The sequence below is a fragment of the Narcine bancroftii genome, chromosome 6, assembly GCF_036971445.1.
Source record: "Narcine bancroftii isolate sNarBan1 chromosome 6, sNarBan1.hap1, whole genome shotgun sequence".
Classification (NCBI taxonomy): Eukaryota; Metazoa; Chordata; class Chondrichthyes; order Torpediniformes; family Narcinidae; genus Narcine; species Narcine bancroftii.
Genome location: NC_091474.1, coordinates 82,433,129 through 82,458,218, shown reverse-complemented (window position 1 = coordinate 82,458,218; position 25,090 = coordinate 82,433,129). Strand labels below are relative to the sequence as shown.

The 25,090-nt window shown below is 40.1% G+C and overlaps 1 protein-coding gene across 10 annotated transcripts in view; it reads left to right on the top strand.

The window, feature by feature from the left end:
* Positions 1-25,090, top strand: part of cdh23 (cadherin-related 23) — an 874,975-nt gene that overhangs the window by 772,687 nt on the left and 77,198 nt on the right. For 9 of the 10 annotated variants that reach the window (XM_069885557.1, XM_069885556.1, XM_069885568.1 and 6 more), the window contains 5 exons: positions 11,052-11,232; positions 13,683-13,816; positions 15,686-15,895; positions 19,550-19,657; positions 23,196-23,298. In XM_069885557.1, the coding sequence (XP_069741658.1) occupies positions 11,052-11,232; positions 13,683-13,816; positions 15,686-15,895; positions 19,550-19,657; positions 23,196-23,298 (736 nt within the window). Of the gene's footprint in view, positions 1-11,051; positions 11,233-13,682; positions 13,817-15,685; positions 15,896-19,549; positions 19,658-23,195; positions 23,299-25,090 lie in introns of those variants that run through there. The other variant, XM_069885561.1, reaches the window with a different exon arrangement.

Below are 25,090 nucleotides of genomic sequence, written 5' to 3'. Positions count from 1 at the left end.
GTATAGACAAGAATTAATAAGGGAAGGTAATGGAATAGAGAGAATAAGGAAGGAATTAAAAGAGTGACCTTTGTTACATATGAAAAGTGAAATCTTTTCGGGGGGGCTGGGTGGTGGGGAATAGCGGTCACTGCAAAATCAGTTGACGCTTGCCAGTGAATTCGCAAACCCAAATGGAGAGGGGAGATGTGGTTGTCTGACAAGGGATAAAGGACAACTCAGGAGGGGAAGGGGAGATTGGGGCTAAAGAAGGTATAAATAGGAGAATAAGGAAAATGTTTGATGTTTTAGGAATGTTGTCTTATAAAGGGTTTAAAATAAGAAAACAGAAATGGAAAAGGAGGAAAGGTAATGATGGAAAAACGGAAAGGGAAGATAAACAAAGTATAAAATGGCTACATTGAACTATATGACTTTAAATATTAATGGAATACATAACCAAATTAAAAGGAAGAAACTACTAAATTTACTGAAAAAAGAAAAAATTGATATAGCATTTGTCCAAGAAACACATTTAACTGAATTGGAGCACAAGAAATTAAAGAGAGATTGGGTAGGACATGTAACAGCAGCATCGTATAATTCAAAAGCAAGAGGAGTGGCTATATTAATTAGTAAAAATGTGCCATTTAAAATAGAAGAGGAAATAATAGATCCAGCAGGGAGATATGTAATGATAAAATGTCAGATATATTCGGAGTTTTGGAATCTACTTAATGTATATTCACCTAACGAAGAAGATCAAAAGTTTATGCAAGATATCTTTTTGAAGGTAGCTAATATGCAAGGGAACATACTAATAGGAGGGGATTTCAACCTGAATTTGGATTCAAATATGGATAAAACTGGGAAAAAAATTAACAGAAAGAACAAAGTAACCAAATTTATAATTAAATCAATGCAAGAAATGCAACTTTTGGATATATGGAGGAAACAAAACCCAAAAGAAAAGGAATATTCATATTACTCGGCTAGACATAAAACATACTCAAGAATAGACCTATTTTTGTTATCAGCTAGTATGCAAGATAGAGTAAGAAAAACAGAATATAAAGCTAGAATACTATCGGACCATTCACCCTTAATATTGACAGTAAAGCTAGAGGACATCCCTCCAAGAATGTATAGATGGAGATTAAACCCCATGCTACTTAAAAGGCAGGATTTTAGAGAATTTATTGAAAAACAATTAAAAATGTATTTTGAAATAAATACGGAATCAGTGGAAGATAAGTTTATACTATGGGATGCAATGAAAGCATTCATTAGAGGGCAAATAATAAGTTATGTAACCAAGATGAAGAAGGACTATAATCAGGAAACAGAGCAGTTGGAAAGGGAAATAGTAAATATAGAAAAAGAATTAGCAATGAAGGAAGATACAACTAAAAGAAGAGAATTGGCGGATAAAAAAATAAAATATGAAACATTGCAAACATATAAGGTAGAGAAGAATATAATGAAGACAAAACAGAAATATTATGAACTGGGTGAAAAAACGCGCAAAATCCTAGCATGGCAGCTTAAGACAGAACAAGCTAAGAAAATGGTATTGGCATCAAGGAAAAAAGACAAACAAATTACATATAATCCAAAAGAAATTAAGGAAAACTTTAGAGAATTCTATGAACAATTATACCGAACTGAAAACGAAGGGAAAGAAGGGAAAATAGATGAATTTTTGACTAAAATTTAACTACCAAAACTACAAATAGAGGAGCAAAATAAATTAACAGAACCATTTGGAACAGTAGAAATACAAGAGATAATAAAAAAAATTACCAAATAATAAGACACCAGGAGAGGATGGATTTCCAATAGAATTCTACAAAACATTTAAAGACTTATTAATTCTGCCCCTCCTGGATGTAATCAACCAGATTGATGAAACACAAAGCTTACCAGATTCATGTAAAACAGCAATAATTACAGTAATACTAAAACAAGGGAAAGATCCACTCTCACCAGCGTCATATAGACCATATCTTTGCTAAACACAGATTATAAGATAATAGCTAAACTATTAGCAAACAGATTAGCAGAGCAGGTACCGAAAATGGTAAATTTAGACCAAACTGGATTTATCAAAAAAAGACGCACAACAGACAATATTTGTAAATTTATTAACTTAATTCATGCAGTAGAAGGAAATAAAGCACCTGCAGTAGCAGTTGCTTTAGACGCAGAGAAGGCCTTCGACAGAGTAGAATGGAATTATTTGTTCAAAGTATTGCAAAAATTCAGTTTACCGGAGAAGTATATTAATTGGATTAAAGCATTATATAATGGACCGTTAGCGAAAGTGACAGTAAATGGACATGTATCAAAGCAATTTAACTTAAGCAGGTCAACGCGGCAGGGATGCCCACTATCACCTTTATTGTTTGCGTTAGCTATAGAACCACTAGCAGAATTGATAAGAATAGATAATAATATAAAAGGAATAAAAATAAAAGACAAGGAATATAAAATCAGTCTATTTGCGGATGATGTTATAGTGTACTTAACAGAACCAGAACTATCAATAAAAGAATTAAATAAGAAATTGAAGGAATATGGAGAAGTGTCGGGTTACAAGATAAACGTAAATAAAAGTGAAGCAATGCCTATGAATAATGCGGATTTCTCAAAATTTAAGAAGGAATCTCCATTTAGATGGCAAATGCAGGCAATAAGATACCTAGGTGTACAAATAAACAAAAATCTCGGCCAATTATATAAACTCAATTATTATCCACTAATGAAAAAATTACAGGACGATTTAGAGCATTGGAAAGATTTACCACTAACACTAATAGGAAGGATAAACTGTATTAAAATGAACATTTTTCCAAGGATATTATACTTATTTCAGGCATTGCCAATACAACTGACAGAAAAATTCTTCAAAGAGTTAAAGAAAATAATAAGGAAATTTTTATGGAGAGGGGGGAAACCGAGGATAGCACTAGATAAATTAACAGAATGGTATAAACAAGGAGGCTTACAATTGCCAAACTTTAAAAATTATTATAGAGCTGCACAATTAAGATACCTATCAGATTTTTATCAAACAAGGGAAAAACCAGACTGGACGAGATTAGAATTAGATAAAATAGGGGAAAAGATACCTGAACACATATTATATAAATGGGACGAAAAATTGGTACAACATAGAACTTCTCCAGTATTACATCATCTCCTCAATATTTGGAAGAGGATTCATGTAGAAAGAAATAAAACAAATTATCAATTACCAAAACTAATATTGACGCAAAATAAGTTACTCCCTTTTACAATAGATAACCTTTCCTTTAGAGAATGGGAAAAAAAGGGATTAAAAGAATAGAAAATTGTTTTTCAGGAAGTAGATTCTTATCCTTTGAACAAATGAGAGATAAGTACAATATAACTGGAGATAGAGCGCTGGCATATTACCAACTGAGATCCTACTTGAAGGATAAATTAGGAAGCAATTTGAGTTTGCCAGAGGGAAGTAACCTTGAATATGTGATTACAGATACAATGTTAATCAAAAGATTTATAACAAATATGTATATTAAACTGCAAGAAAAGGAGAATGAGGAAACAAATGGTAAAACTAAACAAAAATGGGAACAAGATTTAAATATAAAGATAAAAAAGGAAACATGGGAGAAATTATGTTCTGGAACGATGAGAAATACAATAAATACGAGGCTACGTATGATACAATATAACTGGTTACACAGACTATACATTACACCTCAAAAGTTAAATAAATGGGACCCAACAGTATCTGATAGATGTTTTCGATGTAAAAAAGAAATGGGAACAACAATTCATGCAATCTGGACATGTGAGAGAGTAGAAAAATTTTGGGAAGATCTCAATCAGATATTAAATAAAATAACAGAAAACAATATACCAAAGAATCCAGAGATCTTTCTCCTAAGTAACATAAAAAACAAAGAATTTGGAATTGATTTGGAGGATGCACAAAAAAGATTTGTTAAGATAGTTCTAGCCATAGCAAAAAAATGTATTATGTCAACCTGGAAATTGGAAGATAATTTGAAAATACAACAATGGTATATAGAAATGAATAAATGTATTCCATTAGAAAAAATAACATATAGTTTAAGAAATAATATTGAAATATTCAAACAAATATGGGAGCCTTACATTAAATACAATAGTGAAAACCTACCGGGGACAAGCATTACCTAAGTTGATGGAAGGAGAAGGAAAGAAAAGAATGGACTCAGTAGAATTTCTGGTGTATTTTTGATGAATGACAACATTGTCTGACTGGTTTAATGTAACCTAGATTGTATACCTAAAATGGATGGGAGGGGGGGCTTGGGAGGAGAGGGGGGAGAGAAAAAGTCACTGTATATGTGTGAAAAAGAAAAAGTGTGTATCATGGCTAATGTGATTTATGGTGTGAAAAATAAAAAAAATTTTTAAAAAATGCTTTTGAGAGAAGACACTCCATGGAACTATTCAGTGCTCTCCACTTTGAATGGTTATTTGGCTTTAAATGGTGCAGAATAGATTTGTAGAGGTTTTTTTTTACTCTAAGGGTTAAGTTCCAGACTCCAATGGTTAAATTAGAATGAAAGCTTGCACCAGTGGTTTTCAAACTGCCCACTAAACTCACATTCCACTTAAAGTAATCGCTATGCCATAAATGCTCTGTGATTAGTAAGGGATGACTTAAGGTGGTGTGTGAGTGGGAAGGGAAGGATGAGAACCACTGCTCTGGACCCAATTGTTACTGAAATATTTTGCTTGAGAAAAATTGTCATTGGCCCATTCCCTTTGAAGACATGAAACTGTGCACATAACGAGTCAATTCGGTACTATTAAAACAGTAGTTTTCATCTTAAGAAATGACAGAGCACTGATGGCGTAGGGATTACTTTAGGTGGTATATGAGTTTGGGGGGCAGTTTGTAAACCACAGGTTTATACCAAAACAAACTGTGTGAAATAGGGGAGAATTTTCTGGAGTTTGTATGATCAGAAAGTGATGTTGAAATGTTTCTGGGTCACTGAGACCACATCTCTGTGATGAAACTATTTCCCGGTTGTAGACAAGAGCAGGGGAATATTGTCATTATGGTGTAGTTCCAATTCTCTCACATTGAGGTCACACGACTCTGGTTCCAAACCCACCTCCAAGGGTATCAGTTGTTTAAATATAAATTCATGAAAGGTCCCATTGAACTTGGATCAGATCAAGCTCAACTACATGGCCACATCTGCTTACAGAATGCTGAGGTTTCTCAAGCTCCTACCGTCAGACTGATTTCAGATTTATTCTCCGCGTACATACATTACATCTTTTTCCTGTGAGGGAGGCAGAATTACACTAATTGGTAGTGCAAAAAAACTGCACTCAAGAAGATACATGGCACATGAAAACAAATAAAGGAATGTAAACAAATTGTGCAATACAGAGAGAGAAAAAAAAAATCAAACTTCAAAAGTGAGAGTCCTTAAATGAGTCCCTGATTGAGTTTGTTGTTGGAGAGTCTGATGGTGGTACGAGTCTTGTGACACCTACACCTCTTTCCTGATGGCAGCAGCGAGAACAGAGTGTGTGCTGGGTGGTGTGGACCCTTGACGATTGCTGCTGCTCTCCGACAATAGCGTTGCCTGTTGATGTTCTCGATGGTGGGTAGGGTTTTGCCTGTGATGTCCTAGGCTGCATCCACTACCTTTTTCACTACAATTGAAAATACTCAGAATTTGAAGAAACATGGTGACCTTTTATGTCTTATTTTCATTTGATGTAAATGTTTTTAATGTGATTAGATGTACTCACTCTTCCAGGTGAGAGATAGTCTTAACTTTGATTTTTGATTCACAGTATGACTCAAAAGCTACAAAATATAAATATCCCTCAGGATAAGCTGCTCAGATTTTTTTTTTTAATTTCTTTTTTTTAATTGAGTAGGTTAGGTGGGGTTTTTTTTTGATATCTTTTCTGTCATCATCCAGTGCAGTGGAAGGGGGACCGAGTTTATACTGTTTGAAGCTTAATCTTGATATATATACACAATATGTGATATTGTATTTTCAGTTTTGTTCCCTTTTCCTTCATTTTACTGTATTTATTATAAAAACCAATTAAAAAAATTGAAAAAGAAAATACCCAGATGGAAAGTGACCAGGGAGTCCTTGTGCCTGAAGGTAAACTTGCACATTGAGGAGGTGATGAAGAAGGCAAATGCAATGCACTTGGAGGATTTGGAGCAGTTTTGGGCTCGTTAATGAAGGAATTATGCACTAAAATTGGAGAGGGTTCGAAGGAAGTTGACTGGGATGATTCCGGGAATGAAAGTGTTATCATATGAGGAGCGTTTGATGGCTCTTGGCCTGAACTTGTTAGAATTTAGGAAAATGATGGGGAATCTCATTGAAACATTTCAAATGTTGAAAGACATGGGCAGAGTCGATGTGGAAAGGTTGTTTCCCATGGTGGGAGAGTCCAGGTCAGTTGTTTTCAAACTTTTTCTTTCCACTCATATACCACCTTAAGTAATCCTGCTTTGCGGAAACTGCCAAAATGTTTGGCCTGGAAGTCAGCCTGAAGAAAACTGAGGTCCTCCATCAGCCAGCTCCCCACCATGACTACCAGCCCCCCCACATCTCCATCGGGCACACAAAACTCAAAACGGTCAACCAGTTTACCTATCTCGGCTGCACCATTTCATCAGATGCAAGGATCGACAATGAGATAGACAACAGACTCGCCAAGGCAAATAGCGCCTTTGGAAGACTACACAAAAGAGTCTGGAAAAACAACCAACTGAAAAACCTCACAAAGATAAGCGTATACAGAGCCGTTGTCATACCCACACTCCTGTTCGGCTCCGAATCATGGGTCCTCTACCGGCACCACCTACGGCTCCTAGAACGCTTCCACCAGCGTTGTCTCCGCTCCATCCTCAACATCCATTGGAGCGCTCACACCCCTAACGTCGAGGTACTCGAGATGGCAGAGGTCGACAGCATCGAGTCCACGCTGCTGAAGATCCAGCTGCGCTGGATGGGTCACGTCTCCAGAATGGAGGACCATCGCCTTCCCAAGATCGTATTATATGGCGAGCTCTCCACTGGCCACCGTGACAGAGGTGCACCAAAGAAAAGGTACAAGGACTGCCTAAAGAAATCTCTTGGTGCCTGCCACATTGACCACCGCCAGTGGGCTGATAACGCCTCAAACCGTGCATCTTGGCGCCTCACAGTTTGGCGGGCAGCAGCCTCCTTTGAAGAAGACCGCAGAGCCCACCTCACTGACAAAAGGCAAAGGAGGAAAAACCCAACACCCAACCCCAACCAACCAATTTTCCCTTGCAACCGCTGCAATCGTGTCTGCCTGTCCCGCATCGGACTGGTCAGCCACAAACGAGCCTGCAGCTGACGTGGACTTTTTACCCCCTCCATAAATCTTCGTCCGCGAAGCCAAGCCAAAGAAAAAAAAAAATCCATAAAATGACATGTGAGTGGAAAGAAAATGTTTGTAAACCATTGTTTTAATTGTACCTCATTGACTTGTGATGTGGACGGTTTCATAACTCCAAAGGAAATGGGCTAATGGCAATTTTTCTCAAGCAAAATATTTCAGTAACAATTGGGTCTAGAGCAGTGATTCTCAACCTTCCCTTCCCACTCACATACCACCTTAAGTCATCCTTCACTCATCACAGAGCATTTATGGCATAGGGATTACTTAAAGTGGTAAGTGGAAAGAAAAGTTTGAAAGCTGCTGATCTAAATTATGCTTCCCATCTCGACAGCGCAACAACCCTGGTTTTAAACTCACCCACCCAGCACATTTATTGACAAGCAATTAAATTTTGCTCTTCATTTGTGGGCTCCAGCAGAGGATTCTGAGGAGGTCATTCCCATCGATTTGATGTCATACAGCTGTAGTCAGAGATGTGTTGTAACACAACTGCTAAACTGCATCAGACTTGACCACCTCCTGAGCAGAAACTTAGGACGCTGCAGAAGTAGAAATTCTTTTGACGTGCAGCATGCATTGGCAATTAACAGAATATCCTTTATTGAAAACATTCACTCTTAACTAAACTGCAGTGTCTGGGAACCTGGCACACATGTGAAATATACCCACTGCACCTTTTTGGTAAAGCTGTCCATACAATTAATTGTATATCATCACCTATTGTTATCTAATCAGTTTATTTCAATTAATGTAATTGAAATTCAACATTAATTGTGCAGTCATTTCAATACATCCTTACAATGGGTCAACAGTTCCTTAAACAATGCACCTGGAGTACACTGTTTAGTTCTTTAAAAGTACATCCTTTTCGAATAAGAGGAGAGAATGTCAGAAATACTTCACTGTGGAGAGAGTTTGGATATCAAATCTGACCTCAGAGAGCTTCCCTATCCATCCCAACCTCATCTCATGCAAGACTTTCTCTCATTCCCCCAGAAACACATATACCTCCTCTTCCTCCTTCTCCCCTCTACCCTCCCCCCTCTTTCTCTCTTCTCCTTCTTGCATCTCCTCCTTCTCCCTTTCCTTCTCTATTTCTTCCTCCATTTCCCTCACTCCTCTTCCTCTTTCTCATTTTTTCTCTCCTCCTTCACCTCCTCCTCCCTCCATCCTCTCTCTCTCCTTTTCCTCTTCCCTCTCCTCCTTTTCCTCTTCCTTCTCCTCATTTTATTGTCCCCTCTCTCTCTTCCTCCCTCTCTTTCTCTTTCTCCCTCCTCCACCTCATCTCCTGCATAAGGATTGTTTGCAGGTCACAGGGGATCTTGAGATAAGAGAGTCTGCCATGGATGTTTAGAGAACAACCTGGCCTCAAAATGCCCATTCAAGTTATCAAGTGGCTCTGTTGTGCAAGTCTGAAAAATTGTAACAGTCAATATATATGATAGTTTCCCCAAGAGGCTTAGTCACAGGGGACCAGGTGAAAGACAAGTTTTCTGGGGTGGTAAACACCTTAGGTTTAAGTAAAAGTGCAAACTGTAAAACTTAGTGATATCTATTGGAAAAGGCTAAATACGCTGATCTTTTCTCCTATACCTCAAGGCATTGTGGAAGATGATTTTCTTTTAATTAGTTGTTGGGATAGGAGTGTGATTCAGATTTCCAAATCCAGAAAAACGTTGTTTTCATGGAATCCTAACATTGTTACAGTACAGGAGGTCGGCCCATGGAGTGGACACCCACAGCCACCATTCCAGAAATTTCCATTAGCCCAATAATTGTCCAATTTCCTTTTGAAAACACTGGTACTTTCCACCATTCCAACAGGTAATGGGCAGCATGGTAATGTAGCAGTTATTGGAATGCTGCTATAGCACCAGCATCCTGGGTTCAAATCCCATACAATCTGTAAGGAGTTTATATGTTCTGTTATGAACTGCATGTAACAAGCAGCAATAAACAATTGTAGGAGTTTAGAAACAGTTATTATTTTAATTGTAGGAGTTTATAAACAGTTATTATTTTAATGGTAGGAGTTCTGAAACAGTTATAGAAGGTAGAAAGAAAAAGTAAGGAAAAAGCTAAAATGTTCTTTGTGTAAAATGGCGCATGAAAAAGCAGAACAGAGTAAACAAGATAACAGGAATTTAAGCAGACATAAAAAATATGCATGTACACACAAAGAGCTTGTTTAATAGGGGGGGTGGGATAAGAGAAAGTTGGAGTCAATCAAGAGTCAGACGAATAGGGAAAAGTGCCAAACCAATCCAAGAAGAACAAACGAAAGACAAATGTAAGGGGAGGTGAAGTAAAAATTGTATAAAAACAAAGAGGCTTCCCGCCCTCGGGGTACTTTCCTGAGGTAAGGGGAGATTACCCAACCTTGCAATGTGGTAAATATAAATAAATGTTCTTTGTTCTCAACTTTGTCTCGAGCATATTTTGTGAACGCGAAGGCACTTCTCACACAATGAAGCAGACAGTGTTTAATTTTGTGTGTGTGTGATATACCCAAACCATTACAATCCAGGCCAAAATCTAGAAAGTTACTTCAAAGTTCAGTCTTTTAAATTCATTGTTGAACCGTAGACCTTTGAAATTTGATGTCCAGAGTTAATGTCGAACCGATGGGAAGACTGGAGTTGTCGCTGCTACAGACTCATGAATTCTCCTTGCGTTGCTTTTGAAGAATCGCCCATCCACACGAGCTGTGATCATAACACTCCTGGTCCTTTTGTCGGCAGGACTCAAACTGGGCAACCTCCACAAAGCTTCCAAGACCCTGGCACCGGTCTCTCTAAGTGACCTTCACTGTTGGTCACAATCAAAATGAAGAACTTTGCTTCCCAACAGACCCTCCTGGCATAGGTCAATCCACTAAAAAGACTAAGTCATTCACAGAGCAGGCTTTGCTCCAAATTCCACAAAATGGCTGGCCACAGAGCTGCTTCAGAAAGCTGCTTTCCCTTCAGCCATCAGCATGGTTCTCCCTTGCAAAATCACAATATCTTTGTAAATGTATCAAAGCTGGAACAGACTGTGACAAACCTTCCCTCTGTCCTTCCAATGTATCAAATTATCACTGGGCTGTGACTTGTGATGGTTCTTGTGTGAAATGTTAAATGTTAACTGTGACCATTCATTTCCTCCTATTATACTATCTCTTTGTGATCATCTCATTTTACTAAAACAGGAGCTTGTAATAGTTCTCCCTCTGACCTGCCTGGGTTTCCACTGGGTGCTCCAGTTTCCTCCCACCCTTCAAAACTTACTGCAGTTTAGACGTTAATTGGCAGTAATTGGGCAGCTTGGATTTCAATGGCCAGAATTGACTTCCACCATGTTGTAAAGTTTGAAAAATAAAAGATTCAAGATTGAACAAATTTCTCCTTTCATCTCCAACTTGCTGTTAGCCTATATCCGATTTTGTTTGTCTCTTAAAAATGCAAGTCTCTCGTCTGTGGAGGGAAAGAAAGAATGTTAATTGAGGGGGGTTGAAAATTAAAGTGGAATTGAACCAAAATCTTATGTACAAGGCTGGGATGAAAGGTGTTTTCTTCTGGAAACAGTAAAGGGTTAGATCATGAGAATTTAATGATCATTTTCTCCTGATGCAGGTAATTGTCAATGTGAACGATATCAATGATGTGACCCCAAGGTTTCCTCATCTGTATGAAGGTCCATTTGATATCACTGAAGGTCAACCAGGTCCAAGAGTGTGGACATTCCACGCTGAAGATGAAGACTCGGGTCCAAATGGGCAGGTAGAATACAGCATAGTAGCGGGCGATCCTCTCAGTAAGTGTGTACAGAATAAGTTGCACATTCCATAAAGTGTGGTGGTTAATCAATGATCTGAACTTTGTGTAAAAATGTTCTCGGAATTATTTCAGTATAAAATCTTTGTTTCCAGTGCGTAAAATGGTTGAGACAAATAGCACAATTGCTCGTTGAGGGCGAGCTAGCTGTGTGTGTGGGGGAGAAAGGAATAAAGGTTATGGTAAAAAGAATGTCCAAGTAATCAGACCAATGTCTCTCCACAATAGAAGTGAAGAAAACATGATTCAAAGATTTTAATCACTTTTTTCCCACCTGTGTTTCTTTTTTTCAGACACACAGCACAATATAAGGTCATTCGGCCCACAAGCCCAATTTACACCCAAATAACCTGGTACATTTCGAATGGTGGTGGGGGGGGAGGGGGGAACCCATGCAGACATGGGGAGAATGTACAAACTCCTTACAAACAATGCGGGATTCGATCCCGGTCCCGATCGCTAACCACTGTGCCAACCATGCTGGCCTAAGTTTAAACAGACACTGAATAGAAACCTCTCACCAGTCTGCTCATCAAATTCAGTCATCATTTGTGATTGGTATCCTTGCCTGCAGGAGGTACTCAAGATTCAGCAGCTGAGGTCTCCATGTTCATTCAGGGAAGAATGAGATACTTACTCAGACTGATGGAATTACAGTCATATTAATTCAGAATCATTTCATCTGATGCAAGGATCGACAAAGAAATAGACAACAGACTCACTAAGGCAAATAGCGCCTTTGGAAGACTACACAAAAGAGTCTGGAAAAAAAACCACCTGAAGAAACACACAAAGATCAGCGTGTACAGAGCCGTTGTCATACCCACGCTGCTGTTTGGCTCCGAGTCATGGATCCTCTACCGGCATCACATACGGCTCCTAGAACACTTCCATCAGCGCTGTCTCCGCTCCATCCTCAACATTCATTGGAATGACTTCATCACCAACATCAAAGTACTCAAGCTGGCAGAGTCCGCAAGCATCGAATCCATGCTGCTGAAGACCCAACTGCGCTGGGTGGGTCACGTCTCCAGAATGGAGGACCATCGCCGTCCCAAGATTGTTTTCTATGGCGAGCTCTCCACTGGCCACCGAGACAGAGGTGCACCAAAGAAGAGGTACAAGGACTGCTTAAAAAAATCTCTTGGTGCCTGCCACATTGACCACCGCCAGTGGGCCGATATCGCCTCCAGCTGTGCATCTTGGCGCCTCACAGTTCAGCAGGCAGCAACCTCCTTTGAAGAAGACCACAGAGCCCACCTCACTGACAAAAGACAAAGAAGGAAAAGCCCAACACCCACCCCAACCAACCAATTTTCCCTTGTAACCACTGCAACCATGCCTGCCTGTCCCGCATCGGACTTGTCAGTCACCAACGAGCCTGCAGCAGACGTGGACATACCCCTCCATAAATCTTCATCCACGAAGCCAAGCCAAAGAATTCAGAACAATATTAGGGGTAGCACAGTTGGTGTGGCGGTTAGCACAACACCTTTACAGCACCAGCGATTGGGACGGGGTTCGAATCCCGCGCTGTCTGAGAGGATTTTGTACATTCTCCTCGTGTCTGCATAGGATTTCCCCGAGAGCTTTGGTTTTCCCTGGTTTCGAACCAGGGGTGGCACGGGCTCACAGGCTGAAATGACCTGTTACCGTGCTGTTTGTCTAAATTTTTTAAATCTAAATTTAATTTAGAGCAACATTAATTCCGAGGAATATTCCCAAGAATGAGTTGCATTCACTTAGAAAAGGAAATAACCTTTTTTAAGAACTCTTCAGTATATATAAACCATGGGTACTGTCCTTTGAAGATTATTTGTACTGGGCCTGAAGTATTGAGGGGCTGCTGCACTGTTGGGGGCTACAAATTTTAAAGCCTTTTATTGATCTGAAATCTCATCTATTTACCTTAGTTGCGGATATAACAAAGCCCTTGTTATTTTGCATAAAAGTAGGGGAATTATTATGCTGTCTTGGACTGTACAAATTCCTCAATCAACATCACAAAATCATTTGAGCTCATCAGGATCATATTGCTGTTTGTGGGAGCTTGCTACTTGCAAATGGCTGCTTCAGCTTCAGTATTAACAACAGAGATTGCACAGTTGTAACTTTGGCTATCAAGTGCCTTGGAATGATTCGAGGATCTGATGTATGGAAAAATGCGAAATTGTGGAGAATGGAATCAAAGTTTATGATGAGTGAATTATCTTCCATCAATGGGTAATCCAATAGGAACTTCATGTAAAAATACAATAGTGGAGAGAGAAACTCAGCTGGTCAAATAGTGGACTTTATGTAGCAAAGAGATACATAACCAGAGTTTTGGGCTTTGAGCCCTTCAGTGCATGGTTTATTTTACATGTTTTGCTGACAATAAGTGAAGAACCAAGTTTTCGCCAACCAGCATTTCCTTTACTTCATCTTCAGATGAGTTCATTATTTCTCCAGTGGAGGGGGAGCTCCGTGTGAGGAGAGATGCTGAGTTAGATCGCGAGAGTGTGGCATTTTATAACATTACCATCATGGGCAAGGACAGAGGAACGCCACCGCTAAGCAGCACGGTCAGTCAGTGTTTATGTTCCCAGTTCCTTGTGTTGCTAAATGTTCAAAATATTCCCTTCCCTCACTTTCACTTATAGTCAATGACATGTCCTTTGGGCAGTAAATGCTGTCAGGAAGTTGCTTGGGCTTTAAGTGAAAAGTCTACGTTTCATGTTCAAGTTTATTTAAGTTTATAAATCAATGATTTTTCCAATCACATACCACTTTAAGTATCCCCGATCCAACCGGTGCTCTGTGATTAGTAAGGGATTGATTAAGGTGATTTGTGGGTAGAAAGAAAAAGTTTGAAACCACTGTTTTAATCTACCTAATTGACTCGTTATGTGCATAACTCCAAAGGAAATGGGCCAATGACAATATTTCTCAAGCAAAATATTTCAGTAACAATTGAGTCTAGAGCAGTGATTCTCATCCTTCCCTTTCCACTCACGTACCACCTTAGTAATCCCGTACCAATCACAGAGCACCGATGGCATAGGGATTACTTAAAGTGGTGTGTGAGTGGAAAGAAAAAGGTTGAGAACCACTGATTTAAATGAAAACGTACATGCCATGATTAGCAAGTTTGTGAAGACATGAAAGTATCTGGTGTGGTAGATCGTTAAGAAGGTTGCCAAAAATTGCAACAGGATCTTGATCGATTGTGCAGGTAGGCAGAGGGATGGTTGATGGAATTTAATACAGACAACTGTGGAGTGTTGCATTTTGAGAGGTATAGTAGAAGATAGGATCAACACAGGGAATGGTAAGGATTTGGGGAGTGTTGTAGAGCAGATCCTTGGTACCTTAAAAGTAGCATCACGGGTAGATATTGTGGTCAACAAAAGGCTTTCTGCACATTAGCCTTCATCAGGCAGAGTATTGAGTATAGAAGTTGTGAAGTCATGTTGCAGTTGTATAAGATGTTGGTGAGGCCCCATTTGGAGTATCGTGCTCAGTTTTGGTCACCGTACTCCAGGAAAGATGTTGTCATGCTGGAGAAGATGCAGAGAAAATGTACAAGGATGTTGCCAGGAATCAGGGGCCTGTTATAGGGGAATGTTGAGCAGGCTACCTCTATTCCTTGAAGCACGGAAGGATGAGGGATGTTCTCACAGGGAGGAATGTACAAAACCACAAGAAGAATAGATTGAGTGAATGCAGAGGATATTTTGCCCAGGGTAGGTGAATTGGTAACCAGAGGACATCGGTTTAAAGTGAGGAGGGATTTAACAGGAACCTGAAGGGTACATTTTTTACACAGAAGGTGGTGAGTGCTGGAGGAGGTATCTGAGCCAGGTAAAATTGTAATGTTTAAGTAAAAATTTGCTGGGTGCATGGTTTAGAGCAGTGGTTTTCAAACATTTGGAAAGAAAAAGTTTGAAAACCATTGTTTTAATCATGTCTACTTTACTCATTATGTACATGGTTTCATAACTGAAGGAAATGGGCCAATTTTTCTCAAGCAAAATATTTCAGTGACAATTGGGTCTAGAGCAGTGGTTCTCAACATTTTTTCCCCTCCCACATACCATCTTAAGTAATCCCTCACTAATCACAGAGCACTGATGGCAGTATGTGAGTGGAAAGAAAACCACTAGAGGATAAATATAGGTTTAGAGAGATATGGGCCAATGAAGCTGGGTGGAATTAGTGTGGGTGAGACTTGTGCAATTGGGTCAGCAGGCAAGTTGTTCCGAAGGGCCCATTTCCATACTGTCTGATTCTATGACAGTGAAATCAGATACTGACAGGTATTTAAAGAGAGTTGAGCAGGTTCTTCAAGTGGAGACATTTTTTAGAGCTTGAGGAACAATCAGCCGCAAACATTCCACAATGGACGAAATGAGATTTTCATTGATTCTGATCTGTGATTCTCTTCCATATAGGTACTGGTTGGAGTTCGTGTCTTGGATGTAAATGACAATGATCCAGTGCTCCAGAATATCCCAGTGAACTGCACTATCAGTGAAAACACTCACATGTCCACGAGCATTGCCAGGATTCAGGCCATCGACATAGACAGTGGTTCCAACGCTCTCCTTACCTTCCACATCACTGCAGGAAACACTGATAATGCCTTTTTTATCAATGAAACAGTTAAGTAAATTAATTGTAATCGATTATTTAATATTAATAAAATGAAACAATACTCCTCATTCTCTGATTGATTCCCAATCCGAAGTTTGAGATCTCAAATACTTTCCCATGCCTTCCATCATCCTTTTCTCCAAGAATCACCAACCAACTGCCCCTGGGCCATGCCTGTTTCTGTATGGTTGCTGGGAGCAGTTCCCTGGGCTGTGTGAGCTGTGTCTCAGCACAGGGGCCAGCTGCACTTGTGATAGTTGGTGAGGCCCCTGCCCCCAAAGCTGTCATTGTGATCAGGGCCACTCTACATCTGGGAGTATTTGTTGACCTTCACAAACATTCAGCAACATTTGGATTGGCTTTTAAAACAATTTTTAAAAAAGATTGATTTTGCTTCATGTTTATAGGAGTATCTGAAAATTATGTCGTTTCACCCACTGTGTAAGAGCAATCCAGCTGTTCACATTCCCTCTCCCCATCACCCTGCCATTCATTTCCCTTCAGATACCACCACTTTCAAAGCTACATTTGAATTGTCTGCTCTAGAAGTGAATTCCAAATCTGAACCTTACAGCACTCAAGATATACCCTCATATATTTTTTGCCATTCAATTTCATTTTAGATCATCTCGTTCTTGACTATTCCATTCAAGGGAGTAGATCCTCTGTCTTCTATCCAATCTTTTTCAGATTATAAATACGACCAGATCCCCTTCCAACTTTCACTGTTCAGAGGGAACAAAATCATTTAAATAATTTTTTTGCTTCACCCTTTCCAAAGCCTTTGTATCTTTCTTGAAATATCACACCCAGCCCTGGACGTAATGAAATATCACACCCAGCCCTGGACATAATGATTGATGATTATGAAATCATTTTCTCTAAAGGATCATGATGACTTGCTTGCTCTCGAACTCTGCGTATGATCTTTTGTATTTTCTCACCCTTCCTTGCCAAATGCAATGAAAACATAGAAACCCCAGATCTTTCTGTTCTTGCGTCCCTTTTAGAATTGTACGTCGAGTACAGCTACGCCAGTGGTTGTTTTATTTCCACTCACATCCCACTTTAAGCAATCCCGATATCATCGGTGCTCTGTGATTAGTAAGGGATTGCTTAAGGTGTGAGTGGGAGGGAAGGTTGAGAATCACTGCTCCAGGCCCAATTGTTACTGAAAAATTTTGCTTGTCATTGGCCCATTTCCTTTGGAGTTCTGAAACTGTACACATAACAAGTCCCTGAGGTACGATTAAAACAGTGGTTTTCAAACTTTTTCTTTCCACCCACATACCACCTTAAGCAATCCCTTACTAATCTCAGAGCACCAATGGCATAAATGGTATGTGAGTGGAAAACGGTTGAGAACCACTGGTCTACACCTTTCCCCTTGCTACCTGTACGATGTGTAACATTTGAATTTCTCATAATCAAGTTTTCTTTGCTATCTGCTGCCTATTTTACCAGCCTATCCCCTTCTACATCATCCCACTCTATCCTTCTCATGGTTACTTACACCTCCAAGTTTTGTGTATTCAGCAGACTTAGAAAGTATCCCCTGCATGTTTGCTGTCTGTACAATTAATAAACGTTAAGAAAATTTCTCCGAGTTCCATTCCTTGGGGAAGCTCTTGAGGTTAAGTGCAACCTTACACTGCCACTTTCTGTTTTCAGCCACTGAACCAATTTTCCATCCACTCTGCTCCAGCCCTTTTCAATCCATGACCTTCAGTCTTGATGACAAGTCTAAGGTATGGCAATCTATCAAACGAAAGCACACATACACCACTTTACCCTCATCAACCCTTTCAAAAGTTTCAAATATACATTTATGCAGGCTTCTGGCATTTCTGTCCCTGATTATTATGTTTAGAATCTTATGAAGCTACAAAAATGCAAACCTACATACTCAATATTAATTAAGGTCATGAAAGGTTAATAAAAACTCTACCACCTACTTTATTCCATGAGCCTTTGATTCCTTTCTCACAGTCCGTATCACTTGAATAGGGCATCTGTGCTTGGACCAGGATGAATCCAGCACAGGTTTTGGAGATAAATTTTCAGCTCAAATGCCAGGAAAACTTCAGAAGACCCTACCTATTATGTGGGAAGGGAAACAGGTTTGGTGGATTCAAAGACACAGGCTGAACATAGGAATGATCTTTATTGAAACACAGGTAAGGGGATTGCAACAGGAATAATCATTCACATCGAACTCAACACTATTGATACTAGCAACTGTTTCAAGCACAGTACATATCAGCTACCACAACTAGTGATACTGGTAACTATTTATACAGACTAAGCTCAACCAAGGACTACAAAATGCTGTTTCTTGACGAACATGGGCAGGGCTCAGATGCTACCTTCAATATACAACAGCCCCGATCCCCGTTTAGTGCACACCTTACCAAAGATTCCTCCAGCATTGTCCAGAGTTCATGACCTGAAATGGAGCAGTATTCATCTCAGGGCCAAAGAGCAAATGAGAAAGAGTTATTCCATGTGGTAGACTCTATAGTACAGTAAGCTTGAGTGTCCGGCCCAGGTAATAGCTAGGTGATTAAAGGGGACAATGGTCAGGTGTGCACTAATGGGTGGACAGAGTCCTACCTTGATTGCCAGGTGATACGATTTCCAACAAAGTTCCAAATGGAGAGGTTACATGACCCTCCACAATCCACACTACACCACCCAATTGGGTTCCACAAGGAGTCCCTGGGTGCACCACAAGCAGAGTTGTCACCAGTACTGAAGAATGCCCCCGTGGTGGACAAACAGGTGAATCCTAGCAACGACATGTGTTGGAGCACAAAATCTGACCCACTGCCACTGAGAACATTATAGCACAAAGAAGGCCCTTTTGCCCATGATGTTTTGTTGACCTATGCGAACCCATTCCACAATGGTATAATTTCTCCCAACCTCACACCCATAGCTCTCTATTTGTCTTATATCCATGTGTTATATAAGAGTCTATTGAGTGTCTCTATTATATTAGCCTCCACCACCAACCCCGGCAATGCATTTCAGGCACCCACCACTCTCTGTGCAAAATTAAAACTTAACCCTGACATCTCCCCTAAACTTCCTCCCCTCACCTTAAACAAATGTCCAAAAAGGGGGAAAAAATCAAACTGCAGTTAAGTTTTGGCTTGACGTTAAATTTTATCTCATTGTTCCCTTGTGAAGAACCTTGAGAAGATAATTTCCTTGAAGGTGTTACGTAAATGCACATGGTTTCTGAAGTGGTCACGGTTCTACTATCAGTACCACAAGCCCATTAGGAGAAACCAGTCTGTAATAAACTCATTCTGATCGAAACACACTGGGTTTCATTCGTCTCCAGGATCTGAGTCCCCTCATCTTCACTGATATGTTGGCAGTCATGCATTCTGTATGCACAGCTGAAATGGATAGCTTTTGATTCCTTTTGAAGCAGGCACTCTCTGCAGAGTCAGAACCAGTTATTATTTCATCTTCAAAGCCTTTCTTTGTGACTGATGCAGAGCTGAATTTCCATTTAACCTCAAACCTTCTCTCTGTGGAGCATTTCTCTCGTTTCCTATTTTTGTTTCAAAGTTGCATCAGCCACAGTATTTTGCTCTTGTTTATTTTTACTTCCTTGCTCATCTTACCATCCATTGTGATTTACCTTTCAGAATGGCGTCATCTACGTCAACCGACCGCTGGATAGAGAACAGACTGCTGAATATCGACTCACAATTACAGTGAAAGACAGCCCAGAAAACCCAAGACATGCTCGAAGGGTAAGTCCATTAAACATTGTTGATAAGTTCATAATATCTTTTTCACATTTGGAAATGTAGTAAAACCCCTGGTATCTGGCACCTATGGGAATTGGTAGATGCTGGACAATTGTATTTTCCAGTTGCTTGAGGCTTGCTCTTACAAATAAACAGTTTAAAAGACAAAAAATACTATACTGTACTTACACTGAACAAACTTCACTTGCATTCATTAGAACTTGAAAACATTTTATTTTATTTTCAGTCACATTATTTGAAAACATTTAACCATCGCTGCAACTGCAGGTTCCTCCCCCTTCACAGAGCCACCTGAAAGACATTATAGATAATTAATACCCCTCCCACAAGTTTACAGGTAAAGCCTCTGACCAGGATGACTCTTACTAAGCAGGGATAAGGAGACACTTTAAGAGAGTCGCCCCAACGGCGAGCGGCATCAACCAACTCTTCATCCTGGGCGACGCCATTGCTGTTTCACACAACTTTATTCAAACAGCTGCTACGAGCAAAGCACAATCAAGGCACCCCACTGGGTGAATATTTGCTCCCATCTTCACCAAAGATTTATGTGTTACTTCAGAGAATACTTGCTTTTAAAATTTTAAACTTACATATTTTACCTGTTATTTTATTATATATTTTTCTTTTTTAAATGATTTTATTGATTTTTAATTAAAAAAACACAGAAACAAGAAGGGTACACTTCAATAAGATAGTATGGATAGTTACATAAACTAAATAAGATATTCTGTATATTATTAACATATATTGTAAATCATATCCATAACTCATATCCTCTCCAGGATCGGAGTCCCCTCATCTTCACTGATATGTTGGCAGTCATGCTTTCTGTATGCACAGCTGAAATGGATAGTTTTTGATTCCTTTCGAAGCAGGCACTCTCTTTTTTGGGGGGAAAAAACTAATATATATTTTTTAAAAAACAAGAAAATAGTAGAGGAGAAAAACCCCACAGAGTTGTCAGATTCGATATATGATTAGTATTAAAAGAGAAACCAAAGTTAAAAAAATTAATATGATACAACTCAAACAATTTAATTTTATTTAATTGATTTTCCTTGATTTTTTTTTTGCCTGCTACTTGAGGCTGTCAGTTGCTTGAATTCTGGATACCAGGGGTTTTAAAGTAAGTTACCAACGTGCTTTTGAAGAAATGCTTACTGAGAAAGTACAGATGCAATCTTGTAAAGATACAGAGCAATGATACCATACTTGCAGTTTGATAAGGAGCCCAGCTGTAATTGGAAGAGGTGCAGAGGAGATTCACCAGGATATTGCTGGTACAAAAGGGTTGGCTTCTCGGGGAAGTTAGGAGAGGCTGAGTCTTTAATCCCTGGACCCTCAAAAGGCTGAGGGGTGACCTTGTAGAGGTTTATAAAACCAAGAGGAGACTATTTTAGAGATAGAGGGTATTGATTTAAGGTGGGTGGGGGGGTGGGGAGTAACATTTAACAGGGTCCTGAGAGACAACGTTTTCACTCTGAAGTTAGTCTGCATCTGGAAGGAGCCGGCAGAGAAAACTGAAGAATCAGGCACAATTAGAATGATGATTGACATTTATATGAACAGGAAGTGTTTGGGAGGATATGGACCAACTGCTGGCAAATGTGACTCTCCCAAAGCGCCAACATGACATGTTGGCATTTTAACAGGAGGAGTTTGGACATTAATCCTCCTCCTCTTCTGTCCCTTCATATCCTCATGAAAGTTTTCCTTGAAAATGTGATTTTTCAATCCAGTTCCACTGCGCTTTCAGTCAGTGTGTCCAAGACCATGCGTGCTTTGTAACAAAATGACTTTGTTAGCCTATTTTGCCAAATCCTTTCAGCATTACATTGAAACAATACCAAAGGTTCATAAAGGCAGTATAGAAAAAACTCAAAGCTGGAGAAGCTCAGCAGATCAACAGTGTACTTTATATAGCATTAAGCCCAAAACGTTGGTGGGTGTCCCAGATGTTGGTGTGAAGGGAACGGGTTGGGGAGTTGCATAAAGTATGCCATGTGCATAAAGGACACTCACCTGCTGAGTTTCTCCAGCATTGTGTTTTTACTTCAATCACAATGTCTGCAGACTTTTATGTTCTGCTTCATAAAGCTCGTGGTTCTCAACCTTTCTTCATTCACATTCGATCTGAAGTATTCCTCTTTCATCCAAGGACCTCTAATAACAAACCCATTTAGAACTGAGATAAGGAAAAATAACAGCACCTAATAGCCTGAATGCACCTGAGGTTGTCTGATCTCAGAAGCTAAGCAGGCACAGGACTGGTTGGTACTTGGAGGGGAGACCTTCTAGGAACACCAGGTGCTGTAGGTTTCTGTGAGGGGTGCTAGAAAAAGTTGTGACTCTCTATCTGTTACTATGTAATGTAGTATTACATGACAATAATGGAATCTTGACCTTGACTTAGAGGCTGATGAATCTTTGGAATTCTGTTCCTGGAGCACCATGGAGGCTCAGTCATTCAGGAGTCATAAGATATGGACTTAGCCAGTTCAAAATGTATCTGGATCGTAGGTCAGTTGGGGTCTTTGGGCAGCAATGGCAGCTGGGACCAGAAAGGCCTGTATGTCTAAGTTTAAAATTATTTAAAAATTAAAATTAAAAGTTAGGATTCGAGATTTACAAATGATCTCGAATGATGGGACATCCACCCCTTCTCTTGATGTGAATGTTCTTATTTCCATCAGAAATGTTGAGTGAGGAATAAATATTGGCCAGAAAGTGTCTATTGAAGGTTAATAAAGGTCAACCCAACAACAATGAAGAAGTTAATGCCTGGAAATTGATAATGTTCTTTCCTTTAACAACACAGTAATTTTTCACTCCCACCTCGATTCTATGCTCAAAATCTATTTCCCAACATGATCATGTTTCTTGGAAGATTCAAATGGGTGTAGAGAGGCAGAGGACTCAGGAAGGAAATCCCAGGCCAATTGGAAGACTTGGGGGAAAAAAAGTGCTCGCCGAAGGTACAAGTAGCCTGGGTAAATGGGTTATAAATAAAAGCACACAGAAATGCTGGAGGAACTCAGCCCATCTCACGGTGTCCATAGGAGGTAAAGATATATTACTGATGTTTCAGGACTGAGCCCTTCTTCAAGAATAGGAAGGCATCAGAAACAAGACAGAAGAATAGTGGGGGAGGGGTCCAGACCAACAAGAGGAGAGGTGAGAATTGATTTTGGCTCTGTGAGAGCAGACAGGAAAGGAGAGAGAGAAAAAAGCAGTGGGAAAGGCGACTGGGAAAGAAGTTGGTGGTGGGGGGAGGGGGGGATGTTAATGCCATGTGGTTGGAGGGTGCCCAGATGGAAGACAAGGTGTTGTTCCTCCAGTTTGTGGGTGCTCTCCGACTGGCAGTCCATGAGATGATAGACAGCCATGACAGCAAGGGAATGGGGCATGGAACTGAAGTAGGTGGCCACTGGGAGATCCTCGCTATTGCAGCAGAATAGGTTATAAAAGGTTGTTTTCTTTCTGTTGAAGAATGTTGGTTCATCTCTTGTTTTGCCAGGATTCAGACTTGCTGACAATTACCATCTCAGATGAAAATGATAACAGGCCTGTGTTTACTCAAAGCTCTTATCAAGCTGAAATCTCTGAGAATTCAGCAGCAGGTAAGTCTGTAAAAGCACTGATGAAGCATGTAAGAAAACACACCAACATCTGAAACACACACCAACATGTGGAAGAAATACAATCTTGCATCTTCTTGGCATGTTTTATACCTTTGAAGCTCAAATACTGCAGTAACAGAGGAAAAAGTCAACCACTTTGTCAGCATGTCTTTGAGGGGCTGAATGGTCTTCTCTTGTTTCTACATTCCTAACTCACCTGTGCATCAAGTAGAATATCATTGCTGTATTATATTTAACAGGCATAGTGGGGTAATATTTGCTGGATTAACAATCTTGAGAGTGGAAGATGATCCCAAACTGCCTGTACATGAGATTTTGGAGGGACACAACCGCATATCCTGATTTTACCAGGCAAATACATGCATGCGCCAGTGAACCCACCAGATCACTGGTGAGTGGGAGAACACGTGGCCTTGCTTGACCCGCCAAATCCACGTCCATGCTCCAGGGGTAGAATGAATGGAAAAAAGGGAATTTAACTTCAGTGGGTTAAGTCAATTCTATAACAAAAGGCTTATTTTCATAATGGTGGCCATTATGATTGGCTCGACAAAGAATGGCTGGAGGAACTCAGCAGGTCAGGCAACATCCATGAGGAGAAATGGTCAGTCAATGTTTCGAGTCAGAAATTGGAAGAACTCCCAACAGTGGAAGGATTCCCTCAATCGACCTCTTTCATCCCTTTTCAAATTCAAAAGCATCATTCCTCATCACTCCAGTGATTTGGCATCAATAAAACTTGGCTGTAAACTATTTTGGACATTTTGAGTAATGCTCTTGAAATCAAAGTCTCTTAATTCCTTTTCAAAATCAATCAACCTTTAACTTTCTATGCTCTAAGCAATCTTCAACCAGACAGCATCAGCCACGATTTCTCCAATTTCCACTAACCTCTTCCCTGTCTTCTTTAACACCCCTTGCTTTCCCTGAACTCTCTGGCCCAATCCTTCCTCCTCTCTCCTCTTCCCTGCCCTCCCTACCTACTGGTCTCTCAGACCACCATCCTTCTTCTAATTCCTCACCCCTTCCCTTTAGTCGAGGATCTACACTCCAAGTTTTCCTATCTGAAAGCATCTTCTTCCCTCTCTGTCTTCCTCGTTAACTCTTGACTTCTTTTTTGGCCCATTTCTGCCTCCTGTATTCACCTATCACCTGGCAGTTTGTGTTCCACCCCCTCCCTTGACCCTTTTATTCGGGCTTCTGCCCTCTTTCTTGCTATTTCTGAAGAAGAGTTTGTCAAGTTTATTGTCATCTGGTTGCACAAGTACAACCCGACAAGACAGTGTTTTTTCCAAAAAACATGCCGAAACAGGTTACGGCCTGAAACACTGACTGTCTGTTGCCTTCTGTGAATGCTGGGAAATACAAAAGTGTGCAGATGCTGAGATTATAGTGAAAACACACAGAAATGCTGGAGGAATTCAGCCGGACGTGCAGCATCCATAGGAGATAAAGATATATTACTGACATTTTGGGCCTGGGGCCTTCTTCCAGTATAAACAAAAATAAGGCGGGCAACTTCATTAAAAATGAGAAATTAAAGGAGAAGAATGGGAGAGGGAGGAATGCAGACCAACAGACAAAAAGTGTTAATTGGATATACTAACAGGAGAGGTGAGAATTGAATTTGGTTCTGTGAAAGGAAACAGGGGAAAAGGGAGAGAGAAAGAGAAGAAAGGAGACGGGGATGAAGATGGTGGGTAAACCTGAGACTTCGATGTTAATGCCATCCAGTTGGAGCTGCCTGACCTGCTGAGTTCCTCCACCATTT